Source organism: Mauremys mutica, chromosome 4 (assembly GCF_020497125.1).
Source record: "Mauremys mutica isolate MM-2020 ecotype Southern chromosome 4, ASM2049712v1, whole genome shotgun sequence".
Taxonomy (NCBI): domain Eukaryota; kingdom Metazoa; phylum Chordata; order Testudines; family Geoemydidae; genus Mauremys; species Mauremys mutica.
In genome coordinates, this window is record NC_059075.1 from 138,467,365 (window position 1) to 138,485,870 (window position 18,506).

General features: G+C 44.7%; 1 protein-coding gene across 1 annotated transcript; it reads right to left on the bottom strand.

The window, feature by feature from the left end:
- Positions 1 to 1,295: 1,295 nt before the first annotated feature.
- On the bottom strand, positions 1,296 to 17,931 carry ELK4 (ETS transcription factor ELK4). The gene is made up of 5 exons (XM_045015973.1): positions 17,760 to 17,931; positions 9,420 to 9,635; positions 5,745 to 6,632; positions 4,269 to 4,385; positions 1,296 to 2,074 (listed from the first exon to the last, which is right to left on the bottom strand). The coding sequence occupies exons 2-5, from the start codon at positions 9,624 to 9,626 to the stop codon at positions 1,976 to 1,978; spliced, it is 1,311 nt and encodes a 436-aa protein (XP_044871908.1). The 5' UTR covers positions 9,627 to 9,635; positions 17,760 to 17,931; the 3' UTR covers positions 1,296 to 1,975.
- Between the last annotated feature and the right edge of the window lie 575 nt (positions 17,932 to 18,506).

Consider the following 18,506-nt stretch of genomic DNA (forward strand, 5'->3'; position numbering starts at 1 on the left):
CCAAAAAAGTAACTCTAACATTCATTTCTCAAGGGTAAAATATTAAAGATACATGATATATTGATGTATGTATTTCAGTGCTGGAATATAACAAGCTACTTTCATCTTACTACATTCAGTTTTGGGCGTTCTCAAACACACATGCTTTTAAGTGAATTTAGAGCTTGCAAAAAGTGTCAGATTGAAAGCTCTGGAGAACAAAGTCCTCTCTTTGTCTTAAGGACAGGTGTAATGAAAGGAGTAACACTGCAAGCTTCCCGCACTAACAAGACTCAACTCTGTTCTGAAAGTACCACTTCTCCATGCTCATCCCAACTTCAGCATCTCTTCTGAAACAGCTGATAAGGGTAGAGTGACCAGAGAGCAAATGTGAAAAATTGGGACAGGGGTGGGAAGTAATAGGCGCCTATACAAGACTAAGCCCCAAATATCAGGACTGTCCCTATAAAATGGGAACATTTCATCACCCGAAGTAAGAGTGACCGAGAGAAGTGCAGTTTCAGTCCACTTTCTAGCAGACAGGTTATCCAAGTGCATCCTCGTTGCATGTACATTGGTAGCAAGAGGAAGTTGTTGCCTGACAGCGGATGGCAGAAGTCCAACCGCAAACACCTAAGACATCCCCCATTCTTAGGTGTTTCTTTCACATCCCAGCTCTCCCACAAAAGACTGCTTGAGGTTATTGTCCTAGCTGCTGGTCTTAGCTCATCAGTGTGAAATGGCTTTCAAGAACACTCATATTAACCCCCCAACACACACCCCCATCTACTCACCACCAAAAGATGGGCATGTTTACCTGGAACATGCGTGATTTTACCTTACTGTTGATACTGCACAATTCTCTTCCTATTTTAGCTGCACACATCAAACCCAACTTTTCATGAATTCCAACACTTCCTCCACTTAAAAAAGCAATGTGGTTAAAGTACAACTTGAGACAACAAGAGCTGGGCAGAGGGGTTCTCCACTTCTGGTTCCTCATTTCTGGGAAAAGCAGAGAATTTGAGTGTTTTTTCCCCTTGAGCTGCACATCAGAACATCAAGCAGCAGCCAGCCCCAGAGTGTCGTTTGCCAAATACACAGACAACCCTCAATCTCACACAGAATATCCAATACCAGGGATGGAGGTGGGGAGAGTCCTAGGTTAGCATGATTTGTTAATCCTCTAGCAGCCAATTTACAGGCTTTACACAGATATCAGGCATCAGAGATGTGTGTATATATAACCATCAAGAAACACCAAAGAATTCAAACAGTTCAAGAACCCCAAATAATTCATGCCATGATCCATTTGTCTCAGAGCCCTGCCTGCTCACAATATTACAAGTAGCCTCTGGGAACTCTCCACCCCCCCTTTCAAGGAGGGGAATTTAACTGATAGATTACCTGTGTGCAACACTATCCAAACAATGGTCTGCTTTTCACCTATACCACCATAAGTACTCCTTAAAAATGTCTCCCTGCAAAAAGTTTAGATGTTTTTATAGCATGAGACATTCGCTGTTTTGTTGTTGCAGGAGAAGTTACCATTAGCCCCAGGGCAAAGCTGCACTCAAACCCTTTTCTTGGAATGCCAGCTTCAATCATGATTCATTTTCTTCATGCCCAGCACAGGAAGCAGAAGAATGGAGGTGTCAGAGTGAGAGAGGAGAGACTTCTTAGATATTGTTTTGCTGCAATCAATACAAACTCAGTCACTGCATTCCACCAGAAACTCCCTTTAAGAGACTTCTTAACCAAGGAGGCAAAGAAAAGACTGTGGAGCCTGGACTCCAATTAAGGCGTTTCCATGTGCATTCCCAATTTAGTCTTCAAAAGAGGGAATTTTGCAAAAAGGCATTTGAACTGGGAATGGCAAAAATTATGACCGTTCATGATGTGGGTGGAATTATAAATTGCTCATTTAAAAATGGATTACATTTAATGTCATCTCTTTCCATTGTTCCCCAATTTGTCCTTTCCAGGAGTTCATGTGCTATGTCTTCTGCAGATCAGGGGAAAACGGTCCAGGGGTGGAGGGTCCATCCAGTCCCGACAGAGTAAATGGCCCATGGCTGCTCAGTACTGATGGAAACTAAGAAACAAAACAGAGAGTTAGAGTTGTTGTTTTTTTTATTTTAGTTTCTTTGTTCTCATGTCTCAGGATCTCTCCACAATAAGTTCTACAAAGAGCCCAAAAGGCTTTGAAAAAGCCCATATGGCTTCCTCCACTACCAAGGGCTTTTACAGATCATCATCTGGCAATGGAAACTTTAACTGCCAATGCACTCAGGTGTCCCTGAACCCCAGCATTACTATCAGTGTAGCTGCAGCAGACACAGTGATTAAGTTTGTATGTTAGATTCAGACTTTAAGGCCAGAAAGGATCATCATGATCAGCTAGTCTGACCTCCTGCACATCGCAAGCACAGAACCTCGCCCACCCACTCCTGTAAGACACACACAACCTCTAGCTCAGGGGTTCTCAAACTGTGGGTTGGGACCCCAAAGTGGGTCACGACCCCATTTGAATGGGGTCACCAAGGCTGCTGCTGGCCCTGGGCCTAGCAAGTCTGAAGCCCAAGCCCCACCGCCCGGGGCTAAGGTTACACGCCCCGGTCCAGGGCAGAAGCCCTTGGGCTTCAGCTTTGCCTCCCCCCCACACACCCAGGGTGGCGGGACTCGGGCGGGCCTGATCTATGGGCCTCCCTCCTGGGGTCGTATAGTAATTTTTGTTGTCAGAAGGGGGTCACAGGGCAAGAAAGTTTGAGAACTGCTGCTCTATCATGATTTAAAGACTTCAAGTTACAGCGTATCCACCCTTTACAGGAGTTTAAACGCGCAAGTGACCTGCGTCCCATGCTGCAGAGGAAGGCGAAACCCCCCCAGGGTCTCTGCCAATCTGATCCAGGGGGAAATTCCTTCCTGACCCCAAACATGGTGATCAGTTAGACCCTGAGCATGTGAGCAAGACCCAGAAGCCAGACATCTCGAAAAGAATTCTCTGTAGTAACTCAGAGCCCTTCCTATCTACTGTCTGGAGATATTTGCTAGTCGCAGATCAGCTACATGCCATCCTGTTGGGATCCTGCAAGTGGGTGGGTGGAGCCCACTGCTAAAGACCTCTCCCAGCCTAAGGGGAGGAACCACAACATCCCTGATCTCAATTAATTACAGGGGACAACTAAAGATATAACAGGTACAGGAGTGAGGTCACAGGGGTAAACAAAGGGAACCTGACGAGGACACCGAGCAGAGAACCCCGGACAGTGCTCACTGCTCCATCATAGGCAGTCTCATCATACCATCCCCTCCATAACCTTATCAAGATCAGTCTTGAAGCCAGTTAGGTTTTTTTTGCCCCCACTGCTCCCCTTGGAAGGCTGTTCCAGAACTTCACTCCTCGGATGGTTAGAAACCTTCCTCTGATTTCAATCCTAAACTTGGGGATGGCCAGTTTATATTTGTACTGAGCAAAGCCTTTATCCCAACTAATAAAATAGCCACAGTTCTATGACTCTTTAATGCAAGTACCAGCACAGCAGAACAAGCATTCCACACTGTGCCTCAATATTATCTGCAGGTATTTAGACAGTGGGGAGCCCAACGGTTCTGCAGATACACTCATGTAAGCTACTCTCTTCATCTCCATGGAGATGTTAAGTTCAAAACACAAAGATGGCCAGTAAAATGTCACGGTTCATTTTCACAGAATCAAGCAGCAGATGTGCTTAACCCAGTTCCATTTAATAGCAACAAGTACCAACTGTATAATTTGTGTTCGTATGTAGTTCATTAACAAAAAAAAATCTCCATTTAAAAAAAATTTAAAAAAACAATGAATCTGACAGAATTTCCAGTCCATTGCAATGGAATGGTGCAGAATCCAGGGTCCATGCAGCAAAACTGTGATCCAGGTTGTCACAGGCCTGTACAATAGGAACACTCTCCCTCTCCCAACACTATGAAGATTGCATTAGTGTATTTCACAAGAGAAAGAAATAATTAACAAAGTGTTACATCATTGTTACTTATACTGTAACACTGTTACTTATGCTGACATACAATCATGGCAATGGAGTAACAAACTGCCACTTCTGGTGAAGTCTCAACTAATGAATCTACAATTTGATAGTTATTGGCCATTTATGACCTTATATTTTTGGCATAATCTTGCAGTAAAAATTTTAGACCAACCCTACCCCCCCACATTTCCACAAAGTGCGCTGAGAAGGCAGTCAGAAGTGGAGCTCAACTGGACAGGCACGGCTAGTCTTGTTGGAGCTTACCTGAAAAAGGGTGTTAGCACCTTGCAATCTTGCTGGACTGAGCGGAGCTACTGGACTGAGCGTGCTCCAGAAGTGAATACTTGAGAACAAGGGGCTTGGGGTCAGCAAGATGGGAGTCTAAGAGAGATACAAAACACAGTCATTTATGTTATAGGTTATTACATCTAGTAATTCTTAGCACTTGTACACTTAGGCCAACAGTCTCAAACCCTAGCTGCCAGCAGTTGGATATCTAATTCCATATGAAAGAAACAAAACAAAAAAAGGCCTGATTTTCAAATGTGTTGAGCATCTGCAGCTCCCACTGATTTCAAAAGGGATTTGCGGGTGCTCTACACTGCTGAGAAATCAGGCCAATTATTTCAGTCCCTACATATACACCTTTGTGTAGGTACCTAGGTCAGAAAATGTTGTTCTTAGCACCTATGTAGTTCTTTACAAAAAATCAAGGTGCCCATAGGAGGCAGGAATTAACCTCATTTTACAGGAGAAAAGAGTGGAGGCACAAAGGTGACATGACCTGGCTTCCGGCTGCCTGCTCTAATTGGGATTCAGTGCACAGTATCCTTAAACTGTTATTTCCAAAACCACCAAAGAGCTTAAAATTAAAGGGAATTTGAACATCCAAATGCCCGAGGTGGCACTGAAAACCTCAGCCATTGATCAGAAATAACTAGTGTCCTACTTAGGCACATTCTAGATTTTCCATGTATCGCCAACAACTACTGTATTTTGGCAAGTCCAACCAAGAATGGTTAAGTAACAGTACAATGGTTCTCTCTCCCACATCTTCAGCAGTTTGTGCTTCCAATACTGTAAATTTAGGGAAGCACCTAACTTCAATTTACTAATAGGAAAGAGATTAAAACCAACCAGAACAATGTAACAACCAGATTCAGAGCTCTTTGAATATTTTGCACATTTTCCCAAGAGATGTGAAAGCCAGGTTTTCCATAGAAGAGTAACACCCATATTATGCTGCCACTCAGCCTCCTTTTTGTTGAAAGTAGCTTCCTACTGGATAGAGTGAAAGAACAGTTAGGCTGAGGTTTCAACATTTCTCTATTAAATCATCTAAAACACAAATGTTTTTAAGTCTGCCTGAAGTGCCTCATGACATGGCCCTGAAGCGAGAACACTGAGTCACCTTCAAAGTATTTTTAATCATGCTTCCTATGCAAATGATTTAACAACAGAGGCAGCTGGGTACCCCAGTTTATTTTCCTCCTGTACATCAGTATTGTACAGACGTCCATAGTCAAAGAACTGCTGAGCACTTTTCAAATAGGATGCCAGTAACACCGGTCATTTATGTTCCAGAATAGATTTCTATTTTAAAAGAGGCAGACACACCTCATTTCAGGAGTCCAAACACAACCATTGCCGTTGGCTATTCATTTTTCAACCTGCCCTCCCTTACTGTTGTCAAGCACAACAGATGCTGTTAATAGAAACAAGAGAAGGGAATAAGGTTACCTGTGAAAAAAACGCTGGAGTAAGAGAAGCAGTAGGGAGAGAAGGGCTTAGTATCCCCAGTGGGCTTGGATCACTGCCTGTAATGACAAGAGTGGGAGCTAGCTCCAGCCCTTTCGGTTTTTTAGCTCTGGAGAGGTGATTGGCAAGATCCTTCTCTAGCAGAGATAAATCGTGCTCTCTGGGCTCTGGTGATAGGTGGTGAGGGTTCTGAGACTGCTCCAACTGCTGAGAAGCCACCGACTCTATGTCCGTGTCAATGTCCAGGTCAGGGTTAGAACTCACGGGTGGTGAAGGGGGTGTGGAAGGAACCTCCAGAGTGGGAGAAATGGAAGATACAGGTGGTGTTGGGGTGAAGGTGGCGGTGAAGTTTGGCAAAGGGGCTGGAGCTTCGGTGAGAGTTAATTTTGGTGGAACTAGAGTCTCCAAGGTCTGGAGAGCTTCTTCTGATTCTGTAGGAAGCGTGGAGACAATTGAAGTGGCCGAGGCAAGGGGTGCAGCTGCAGGCCTTTTGGAGGGCATGGTCACAAACTTTATGACTGAAGGTGTCAGATCCTGAGCAGGTTTTTTCTCCACCAGTTTCTCAGCTGGATTCTCAATCTTGACCGACCTGAAGAGCTTCACACCGGAGGAGTTCAGGGAGTTCAGAGTAAAGGAAGAGTACAGGCCTGAATGGATATAGTCATTGCGGCCGGATGATTTAGCACAGGTCTGGGGCTTCTCTTTCACGCCGTTTTCCAGGTCCTTCGGAGTACTGCTGACTTCTGCAAAGCCAGCCATCACTGGGTCTCCCTCAATCCTGCCCACCATCAGTGGAGCAATATTCAAAATCTCCGGATAAGAAACAAACTTGTACACAAACTTCTGACCATTCACTTTTTTGATGATATTCTGTGGGTAGAGAAAATAATTTTCCATCATTCCACCTACTAATTTTCTTGCTACAGACGCTCCCCAAAACTGACTAATGCGTAGGTGGCATCTTTACTTCAGTAGGAAAATTTTTCACTTTTTATGAGCATTAGGATTCCAACAATCTACAAAATACCCACCAAAACTATTATTTCTAAAATACCCCAACCAAAACACAAGCAAACCTCACCTGAAATGCATTACTAGCAGGGTGGATTTGATTTAAATCATGATTTAAATCACTAGTCAGGAAGACTCAATTTAATCATGGTTTTCTACATAAAAGTGCATTCTTGTTGGTTGTTATAACCTTAATACATATTCTTCACAACTCAGAGATAGATGTAGGTTTCATTTTTAGAAGGTACACACTATACATTTTTAACGTCATTTATTTTGAAAACTTTTCAGATTAGTTTTACAGCTATATCAGAAAATGAACGATTGTTTGGTTATTTCATTTACCAAAGGTAACTGAAGCAGATATTTATGAAGCCATTGGGAGGTGAACTATCTCCAATTCAACAGGTTAATCATTAATATTTGGAGGATTTTCTTGGCATGCTGTATTAGGAGGAGATCACCACCAGAGAGATATTTAAATTGTTTTATTTAACTAAAACAACAACATTAAGTATTCTGGATTTTTTTCTTCAACAGCAAACATATAATATTTTAACAAAACAAGCATATGTCCCTCGCTTCTCACATTTCTCTCCAGACTTCTTCTCCTTGTCCAGATCTAGTCTGCTGCCAACAATCTTCTATTCATTACACTTTTAGAGAGAGGAAAGGGATTGACTCTGTGTACAAAAATTTGCATAGGGACAACAGAGTTGAGGTCTGTTATTTCTCACCTCTTTATGTTATTTATTTATTTTAAAACATTTTTGCTGTTAACAAGCATTTTACCTCTGGAGAGAGAAATCCACAGTTTGAGAACTGCAAAATTAAGTATCTCTGGTGGTATCTTCTAGGCTGAGCATTGAGTCCCCCCATTGGGTAGATAGAAAGATTAACCTAAATAATCTATACAGAAGCCTGTGGAACCCCTTCAGATTGGGTCCCTAATCCATGAACTATTGGAACTCATTTACAAAAAATTTTTTAAACATTACATGAATATATTGTCTCATACTATAGAATTAGAATTTATAATCCCTATTCCATGATGAGATATCTTTGAGCTATAACGTATCTTAATTAAAACTACACCGCTACCTTGATATACCACCACCCGATATAACACAAATTTGGATATAACGCGGTAAAGCAGTGCTCCAGGGGGGTGGGGCTGTGCACTCCGGTGGATCAAAGCAAGTTCAATATAACACAGTTTCACCTATAACGCGGTAAGATTTTTTGGCTCCTAAAGGACAGTATTATATTGAGGTAGAGGTGTATCTTTAGATAAGGTTTTTCCTCAAAAAGCATTTTATCAAAAAAATCCAATTTAAATTTAAAAAAAAATTTTTTTTTAAATCATTGATTTTTATCCACCCTGATTACTAGCAAGGACCTTAAAACTACACAGCAATTTTTTTTAGTCTCATAATAAAAAAAAAAAGCACAACTAGCAACAACAAACAGATGCAGATAATGTCACCTGTCACCAGCATCAAGGTCAAAACCAATGAGTCAAGTATGCAGTGGGTAATCACAAATTTAGGCTCCAATCCTGCAAATACGCATCTCAAGTGACGTCAGTAGAACTACTCACGTGCTGAAGTGTTTGCAAGATCAGGGCCTGAGTATTCAAAACAGACTATGCTTATTTTAATAAGATGTTATAATAAAAGCAAAAGAAATAGGCAAGATGAAGTATTCAGCAGAACAGTACGCTAAACAGCAGCCAAACTATCCCCCATGCAGCATTTGTTAATACTTATTTTTGTATGTATTGAAAAGCATACACAAACAGTTTTGGTCTAAATGGATTCTTATTTATTGTACAGCTACCTACTACCAACTAAGATTTTTTTAATACAAGAACAGATTAAGGAAACTGTGCAGTCCTGGTAACAATAAATTCTGAGCAACCGACTAACAGTTAGCTCAGAAACTGTATGTTATTTTCTTATCTTAAACACCCACATAATAAGAGTTGTGGGATAAACTAGTTATTGAGAGGTTACTGAAATTATGGTCACTACCCGTTTCTAATTCTAATTCAGTCCTTTCCTCAGTGCCTGGGTGGTGTCAGAGCATCTGCGACTTTCAAGAGGTAACAAGAAGTAAATTCATTAGCTAAACAAGAGAAGCTTCTCTGAGTTTCATTGACGCATTCTCTACTATAGAGGTGCAGATTTATACTGAGCACAACAAGAAGAAAAATAAAAGATTTGGGGCTACTTTGGAAACCTGTTTTTTCTACTGGCCACTTTGTAGAAACAGTTGCAAGAAAGATCTGAAGAAGAGAGAGGGACACAAAATTCTCATAGTTATTAGCAAGATTTTAATTGATTTTGAACATTCAAGACTTTAAACCCTTTTGAAGTATACACCTGTTATTGTGGACTATTAATAATGGAGAGCGTGATACAAGTAAGTTAAAGAGGTGATATTTCGCAGGAAGCTCTCTGGAATCTCTGAACAATTAAAACAGTAACACTGTGGCAGGGGGAACCTTTTGTCACACCTCACCTAAGCCAAAGACACAACTGACATCTATCTTCTTGAAGAGAATGAAAAAGGACACAAAGCTTATTAGGCGGAAGCTGGGTGTAAGATGGATAAGATGTGAGGCGGACTAATGGGAGTTGTTACCTTCACATAGTAGTATCTGAGAGCACGGCTGAGTTTGTCATAGTTCATGCTGGGCTTGTTCTTGCGGATTCCCCAAAGCCGGGCCACCTCCTCTGCCTGCAGCAATTTGAACTCCCCGTCGTTGGAGGTCCAACAGATGATGTGTTTGTTCTGAGGTTCCTGGAGGAGTTGGAGGAGGAACTGCCACAAGGTGATCGTACTGTCCATAGCAGTGAGCTGAAATGCAGAAGGGTAGAGATCAGATAGGCAAGGAGTTATGAACTGTACCATTTCCTACATCTCACCAGAACAGGGAGGGAGCAAGGATGTTATTTCCACGGGCAGCAGGAGTCAAAAATTATTAGTCACCAGTCGTGGAAGACATTCCCTGCAGAATGACAGCCTAGAAGTCGGCTGCCATCGTCTCCTCCCACATCACAGTCTTTTTCACAAGGTCTATATTTAGCCACATTTAACTAAATCAGGTCACTTTGGGAAAGTCACACTGAATCATTAGCGAAAAAGGATTTCTAAACTGCTCTGTGCTCACTCACTTCTGGCTTGTGTTGCCTCATGAAAAACAGCGCAGGTGCAGCAGTGCTACAGAGCTCCTTCTCCCCTCCCACAAACTCCAGATCTTTCTTCGAAAGGAAAGAGATGGCTGGTCAAGTCCCTCCAAAGCAATTACAATTAGCAGGAATTAGAGAGACAAACACTGATACTGCAGCATAGTTCATTTTTCCTTTGGGCATTCAGAGCCTCTGTTACCTCCTATGTATGGAAAAGTCTCTCAATCCCAGCGCACTAGTCCCCATTCTCTCCTAACTCACATCCCACAAATTGGCTCTTTCCCAACCTTTTGAGAGGGTGAGAAAGCAGGGAAGAAAATAAAGATCCAAACGAACACCTATTGCATCTTGTCCTATCGGTGTCTGTCTTTTACAGTGCAAACTCCCAGGGCTAAAGCCCCCGTCAGCTCTGAACTCATCACTGGCACTTCAATCATGACTGCATAGGTAAATATACAGTCCAGTATACTTCCTAGCGCTGTGTACACCAGGGTTAGGTCAGCTTAACTACAGTGCTCAGTGATGTGGTTAAATTAACTTTACTTTCTTCTATGGGTAGATGTGGATTTAAGCCGATATAGTTACACTGGTATAACGCCCAAAGTGGACACTCTTATTCCAGCATAGCAAAGTCTTTTTTTCCTGTTTGGCTCACATTGCTTTGGAAGGAATTTAAGATAAACCCGAAAAGGCACTTTTATTCCTGAATGGAGAGTCGTAGTTATACTGGTATATTGGTTTAACTAAACCAATAGTAACTGTTGGCTTGGCTACATGGGAAAATACTATTCTACAGGCAAACCTGAGGGCATAGTTGTGTACCAAAGCAAATGAATCAGACAAAACAAACTATCATTCGTGTGTAGGCATTGTACTCCAAGTGGTTCTTGAGCAAGGTGAAACTGTGCCAGGATTCTCCAAGATGCAGGTTACGTGCATTGGTAAGTTTAGGATTCAGTTGGGGCTGCCAGTGAAATAAAAGGCTTTGGTAATGATTTCATTACTACCTGGCACATACCCACCCACAGGCCAGAAGCCAGCCCCTGCCTAAGGAAAGAGCAGGCAGTCTACATGTCCAAGTGTCAGATTTTAGTCAGTCCTGTAAATGGATTACAGCTGACAGCTTACACAGGGCTCAACATTCCTACTTAAATTAGGTGCCTCAGGGCAGATACTTTTTTGGGCCGATTGTAATTCAGTTCGTCTATTTTTGAAGTGTACCTGCCCAAAGAAGCAGGAGTACTTGTGGCACCTTAAAGACTAACAAATTTATTGTAGCATGAGCTTTCGTGAGCTAAAGCTCACTTCTTCAGATGCATAGAATGGAACACACAGACAGGAGATATTTATACATACAGAGAACATGAAAAGGTGGAAGTATGCATACCAACAGGCAGAGTCTAATGGTATGCATACTTCCACCTTTTCATGTTCTCTGTATGTATAAATATCTCCTGTCTGTGTGTTCCATTCTATGCATCTGAAGAAGTGAGCTTTAGCTCACGAAAGCTCATGCTACAATAAATTTGTTAGTCTTTAAGGTGCCACAAGTACTCCTGTTTTTTTTTGCGGATACAGACTAACACGGCTGCTACTCTGAAACCTGCCCAAAGAAGCATTATCTCTCCCTTCTCCCAGAACGGCTAAGTGAGAGAGAGCACAAATGGAGTACCAAGAGAGTAAAGCAGCACTTCTCTGCCCCTAGAAGAGAGGAATGTTTTTGGGTTTTTTTTTTCCGTAGAGTGGTAAAATTAAAGACAGGCAGACAAAACAGAAGAGAGAGGGAAGAGTGAAAACAGGAACTGAAAAAATAGGAGAGAAAGCACAAAAGAAATGAATGAGGATAAAAGAGATATGCTAGTGCAGTGGTTCCCAACGTGGTGCCCGCCGGGGCATCTATGTGCGCCCGTGTACTGTCCGGCGGACGAGCATCCGCCAAAATGCCACCGAGAAGCAGTGTCATCCAGAGGCGTCGCTGCCAAAATGCCGCTGATTTTCGGTGGCATTTCAGTGGCGACGCCTCTGGATGACGCTGCTTGTCGGCAGTGACGCCTATTGACATTGCTGCTTCTCGGCGGCATTTTGTTGGATGCTCGTCCACCAGCCACAGTCCTCGGTGGCTCATCGTCTGGCACCCACCAAACGAAAAAGGTTGGGGACCACCATGCTAGTGAGATGTTGAATCCCTCTGGACAATACCTGCAGCTCTAATACACTGGAAAGGGAAGCAGGTGTTAATGGCTTATCTACATGTAGGTTAACCAGGCAGAGATTGGATTAGCACAATTCTTAAAAAGTAATATCCAGTTATCGCTAATTCTTTCATATAAATACTTCTAAGCCTCAGGGAAATGGATTCTCCTGCATTACTGCTCTTAATGTTTTATCTCATGTACAAGTTTATTCATTTTACCTGGAACAAAGTAAGGATTTTGGTGCCTATTATATGTGGGACACCATCTCCATGCTAATCCTTAAGGTCACTATCTAGCTACTTGCATCTCCGCTCCTTCCCCCCATCACTGTAGTATCTCAGCATCTCCCAAGTATTTCTCCCTCTATCCTGATGATTCATTATGTGTACCACTGTAGTGTCTAGGTGGCCTAGTTACAGACAAGGCCCCCATTATGAAAGGCACTGTACAGACACAGAACAAAAAGATGGTCCCCTTGCTCAAGAAGTTTACAATGTAAGTACACACAAAAGACAACTTTACTGAAATGCAAGATGTACCAGAGCATCATCTAGACCAGAGGAAGGCAACCTATGGCACAGGTGCCAAAGGCGGCACGCGAGCTGATTTTCAGTGGCACTCACACTGCCCGGGTCCTGGCCACCGGTCCGGGGGGGCTCTGAATTTTAATTTAATTTTAAATGAAGCTTCTTAAACATTTTAAAAGCCTTATTTACTTTACATACAACAATAGTTTAGTTATATATTATAGACTTATAGAAAGAGACCTTCTAAAAATGTTAAAATGTATTACTGGCACGTGAAACCTTAAATTAGAGTGAATAAATGAAGACTCGGCACACCACTTCTGAAAGGTTGATGACCCCGATCTAGACTTCTTCTGCCCGCATCAGCTAGTATTTTGATGGCAAGCCATAACTCAGCATTAAACATTACCTCAAAACTCAATAAGGCTTCCAGTTCAAACAGGCATTTGCCAGTAAAGGCCTGTTTACAATAAAAATTAAGATAAGCAATTCACTGCAGATAGTAACTTAAACTGGAGACCTGGATTTCCACACTCCCAACCAAAAGCCTGAACGAAACAAAACACCTTGTTAGTTCTCAGGGAATATCCTTCAAGTAACTTCTTCACTAAGTAAATGCTGAAATCCAAAGCCAAACTTCTAAAATAAAGAATTCAAAAATCCAGCCTCCTTATCTCTCTGGCTTCCACTAAACACTGGGTTTCATGCCAGACATAAAAACATGCCTGTTTTGCAAGAGAAACTGTGGCCAGCAAGGCAGGAGGCATCTCTGAGGGCAAGACTGGAGGAGATACCCTTATGATAAGAGCTTGTCTATAATTTTCACCTTTCATGTTTTATCATTTGACAGTTATGTCTACTTCAAACTCACACTGCACATGAGCCTCCAAGTCCATGTCTCAAAATTAAGTTGCAATTTTACACTAAAGATTTTTAGAACTAGAGGTGAAATATACACCCCCCCTCAATAACTAGTCCATTTACCATCAACTAAATAAATATATCCTTGTCTTCTGTACCTTATACATTTCCATGGGAAAGTCGTGCTTGTTTCCAACACACACTGTAGCAAGATAAGTCATTGGTAACAATTTCAATAATGTGATCTCCTAGCCACCCTGGAATTGAAGACTACTAGGCTGCTACAGCAGATGGACCAACATTGGTTTTCCAACATCATTACAGGAAGCATGATTGAGACAATCTTCCATGCTTGTTCCAGTGTTGCTGAAAACAGTTTTGTCTTGCCTAAACTAGCATTTAAAACATTTCAATCCCTGTTCGGAGGTGACAAGTAGGGAGAACTCCTGTGATCAAGAATAATTTTCCATGCATTTCCTCCAGTTGTTGCAGTCATTCTGATCCACCAGCTTTCTTGGCTGGAGACGTCATAACTCCCCAAGGATATGAGTTATGTAGTCACTGGACCTAACCTTCATAGTTTTTTTTCAACATGGTTGGAAGTCTGAATTTCCATGATCACCTTCACCCCACAAGGAGATACTAGACTTAAAGGGAAACATCACAGGAGTCATTCGAACTGAAATAGAAAACATCATGAACTAAATGCCTTTATCTGGTTTTTAACCTTCCTGATGTGGGAAAGAAGACAATTATACTTTTCGTTTCCAGGATGTATTATAAACCCCCTATTTCTAAGGACACTCAGCTCTCAGTAAACTATACTTGTTTTCTCCTGGTCCACAGGCACAAAGGCGAAAAAGTGTTTATCAGCTGCGTATGAAATTAGCTGTGATATGCACATCTGCTAAAAGTAAAAGCATCCTTGTTTATGACTGAATGGACAATTCTCTGTAGCATGCTGTTGAATAATCCCTGAACAAAAAAGGTTAAATGTTTGCATGTTGACCCTAACTTTATTATGAAAAGGAAGTCTCATTTAGGATGGAAAAGGTTTCCTTTAATAATGTTTATAGTACACATAGCCTGGTTGCTACGACGACAGGACAACTATTCTCTACAAACAGGAGCTAAGACCCTAAAAATAAACAGGCTGACCAAAATCATGAACAGGCAGTTCAGTCAGGGAGTGTCAGCTTGTTATATGGATCATGTTTGTTTTGAATACATTAGGAAGATAAGTCAATTGTAACCACTAAAATCTGCACATAGTGAATGAGGCATTGTCTTGTGATTCGATCCCTTTACATTTCAGAAGCTGCTATTTAACACCAAGATCTTGTACCCACACTTGAGTGGGAAGAGATTGAAAATGAAATTCAGGAATTAGCTCAGTGGAAACAAAAAATACATACTGTGAATGTAGTATGTATACATGTACTACACACATACCCAGCAATGCACATGCTACTCAAACATAACATCTTCAACTTATACACCTCTATCCCGATATAACGCGACCCGATATAACACAAATTCGGATAGAACGCGGTAAAGCAGCGCTCTGAGGGGCGGGGCTGCACACTGGCGGATCAAAGCAAGTTCGATATAATGCGATTTCACCTATAACACGGTAAGATTTTTTGGCTCCCGAGGCCAGCGTTATATCGAGGCAGAGGTGTATAATGCTTTCATCCAAGGCCCTCAAACTAATTTATCAAGGTGGGTATCAGCCTCATTATACAGGTGAAAAAACTGAGGGGCAGAAGCATACAAAAACTTGCCTATGATCACAAACAGGCCATAGCAAACTTTGGAACAGAAACCATGGCCCTGCTCTAAGTCACATCATCACATTGAGCCAAATAAGTAACAAGTACCAAATAGCAAAGGGTTTAAGTCTTGCAATTAAAATACTACATCAGAAAGGAAATAGTCCTAGTTTTAGAGGAAAGTGTCCCACTAAAAATGCCATGATAAAAAGGCTGAGGGAAGACTGCTGGATAGCTGTAAATCTGAGACTAGGCATTCATACAGTCACTACTGTAGAAGTGTGTGTTAATTAGGTCTATCCTCATTTTCAATAACTGTATTCCGTTAAAAAAAAAATGAAGCACTTCAAGCAAGAAGAGAGAGAAAGGAAACTTCACACCAGATAAAGGGAGAGCTTCCACCAATCATGAAACAACTGTGATAGTAGTGACACAGATCAAAGTCCTGAGGAGAACTACACCATTTCAAAGCTTTTAACAGAGTTGCTTTCATTTTCCAACTTCCTGGCAAACACACAGAAATCCCCTCCACCCCGAATCAAACCCCAACCTTTTCATACAAATAAAGCAAACACCCACCCACAAAGAAAAGTACCTTACTTGCCATATAAAAATCAGTTTATGTTTCCACAAGTGTGCTAATATGAACCATGCAGGTCTTAAGACACATAAATGAACCCAATACAGAGTGTGCATGTTACGGCTACCCCTCTGATACTTGACACCATGTTACTATAGATCTTTAGCTTTCTTTTCACTGTGACAGACACAAAATAAGCCACTTACTGCCTCTTCTTCTGAGAGGATTCAGATTAATCCCCAAGACACCCCATCCTCAAACTCATTCAGTGACACCAGCACCTAAATTTGTTTATTTTTCCACCCAACCCCTACCAGCCATAAAAACATCCTGTTATGTCTGGCTCCTTCCTCCTGCAGCCGCCCACTGCTGCTGCCCCATCTCCCAGCCAGGGTGGCAAGCTGGTGGGAGGGAGAAGCAGTTTAGTGGGGTGCAGGAGAGGAGGGGAATGGGGAAAGAAAGAGGGAAAATGGGCAGTAGTAAGGGGCAAGTTGAGTGCAGATCATGGGTTAATTGCTTGGGAAAGGGGGCTGGGATGCATGGGGTGACTGGGAGGGGCAGGAGGCACAAGCACTGGGCCAGAAAATGGGGCTGGGGGGAAGATCAGGAAGAAGGGGGCCAGGTTGAATGGGGTGACTTGGGGGAGGCAGCCCACAGAGGACTGGGGGGGCATATAGAGGAAACTGTTGCGGTCCATAGGGTGACTTAGAAGGACTGGGCCGTTGAAGGGGAGGGCTGAGATGCATGGGAGAGATGGGGAGGGGGAGTCTTAGGGTCCAGGGAGTGACTCAGGAGGGGAGAGCGCTGGACTGGGAGGAGCACAAGGGGAAGGGGGGATGCATGGGGGACTCAAGGGGAGGGGAATGGATTAGATATATGGGGGGAGGAAAGAGAGGGGAAGTGTTAGGATCCATGGAGTGACTTGGAGGGACAGGATGTGGGGGGACTCAGGGGTCATGGGCAGGATTGGGGGACTTGGGGGAGGGGTGCACAGGGGACATGGGAGGTCGGGGTACATGGGGTGACTCGCGGGGAGGGGACAGGACTGAAGGGTATGAGGAAAGGGGCAGGACTGAGAGACAGGGGGGGTCAGGACAGGACTGGAGGAGTACGGGGGGGTCAAGGTGCATGGGGGACACGGGGGTCGGGGCGCACAGGGGAGACGGGGCAGGACTGGAGAGGCCTGGGGGACACGGAGCAGGACTGGAGGAATACGGGGGGTCAGGGTGCACGGGGGGGTCGGGGTGCACAGGGCAGGACTGGAAGGGTATGGGGGGAGTCAGGGCGCACGGGGGACACAGGGCAGGACTAGAGGAGTACGGGAGGAGTTGGGGCGCACGGGGCAGAACTGGAGAAGTACGGGAGGAGTTGAGGTGCACGGGGGACATGGGGCAGGACTGAGGGGTACAGGGGTCGGGGCGCACGGTGCAGGTCTGCAGGGGTACGCGGGGGTCAGGGCGCACGGGGGACACGAGGCAGGTCTGCAGGGGTACGGGGGGGTCAGGGCGCACGGGGGACACGAGGCAGGTCTGCAGGGGTACGGGGGGGTCGGGGCGCACGGGGCAGGACTGAAGGGGTACGAGGGGGTCGGGGCAGGACTGCGGGGACACGGGGCAGGACTAGGGGGCATGGGGGGGTCGGGGCGCACGGGGCAGGTCTGCAGGGGCACGGGGGGGTCGGGGCGCACGGGGGACACGGGGCAGGACTGGGGGGTCGGGGCGCACGGGGGACACGGGGCAGGACTGGGGGGTCGGGGCGCACGGGGGACACGGGGCAGGACTGCAGGGGTACGGGGCGGTCGGGGCGCACGAGGCAGGACTGGGGGGCAGCAGGGGCGGGGCCGGAGCCCGGACTCACCGAGGCGGAGCCCCCACTCCCCGAGCGGCGCGGTCGCTGGCAGCGGCAGGTACCGGGCTCCCCTCATGGCCGGGGGCCCCCCTGTCGGGACGGGAGCCGGGCCCCCATCCCGGGCGCTGGAACCGAACCAGAGCGGAGGCGGCGGCGGCAGCGCGCTACATGGCGGGACACAGGGCACATTCGCTCACACGCGACACGGGCCCGTCCGGCCACCGTAAGCCACACTTCCGCCTCGGAGGGAGGGGACTGGAGGCGAGAATAGACTTGGCCAATCACAGCTCGCCTCTGGGGGAACGACTGACCTATTAAAAGCCTTGTTCCACCTCCTTCTCTGCAGAGCATTATGGGGAATGTAGTTCGGGGGCGTTGGCGCTAGTATTGGCCAGCTGGACCATGTGCCTAAGGACTGGACAGGGGGCAAATATTGAGGGCGGACTCCTGGGTAGGCAGCATATAAGACCCAGGAGGAGTCCTGGGTTGTCTGTTTCGGTCCCCCAGTCACGCCATGTGCCTGGGCAAATCACAGCATCCAACCATGGTGTAGTGCCCAGGCCATCTACGTTCAGGGGCATTGAGCACCAGCAGCTCCCTACCCTCACCTCTGGAAGGGGGGCAGGGGGAGGAGGGAAGGGTGCATGTGCTCAGCCTTTCTGAAAACCACACCAAAGGCCACAGCTGCTGCATGTGCAACATTAGGAGGCACAAGAAAGTTGTCTTTGACAGCCCTAGTGGTGCTTTTGCAAAACC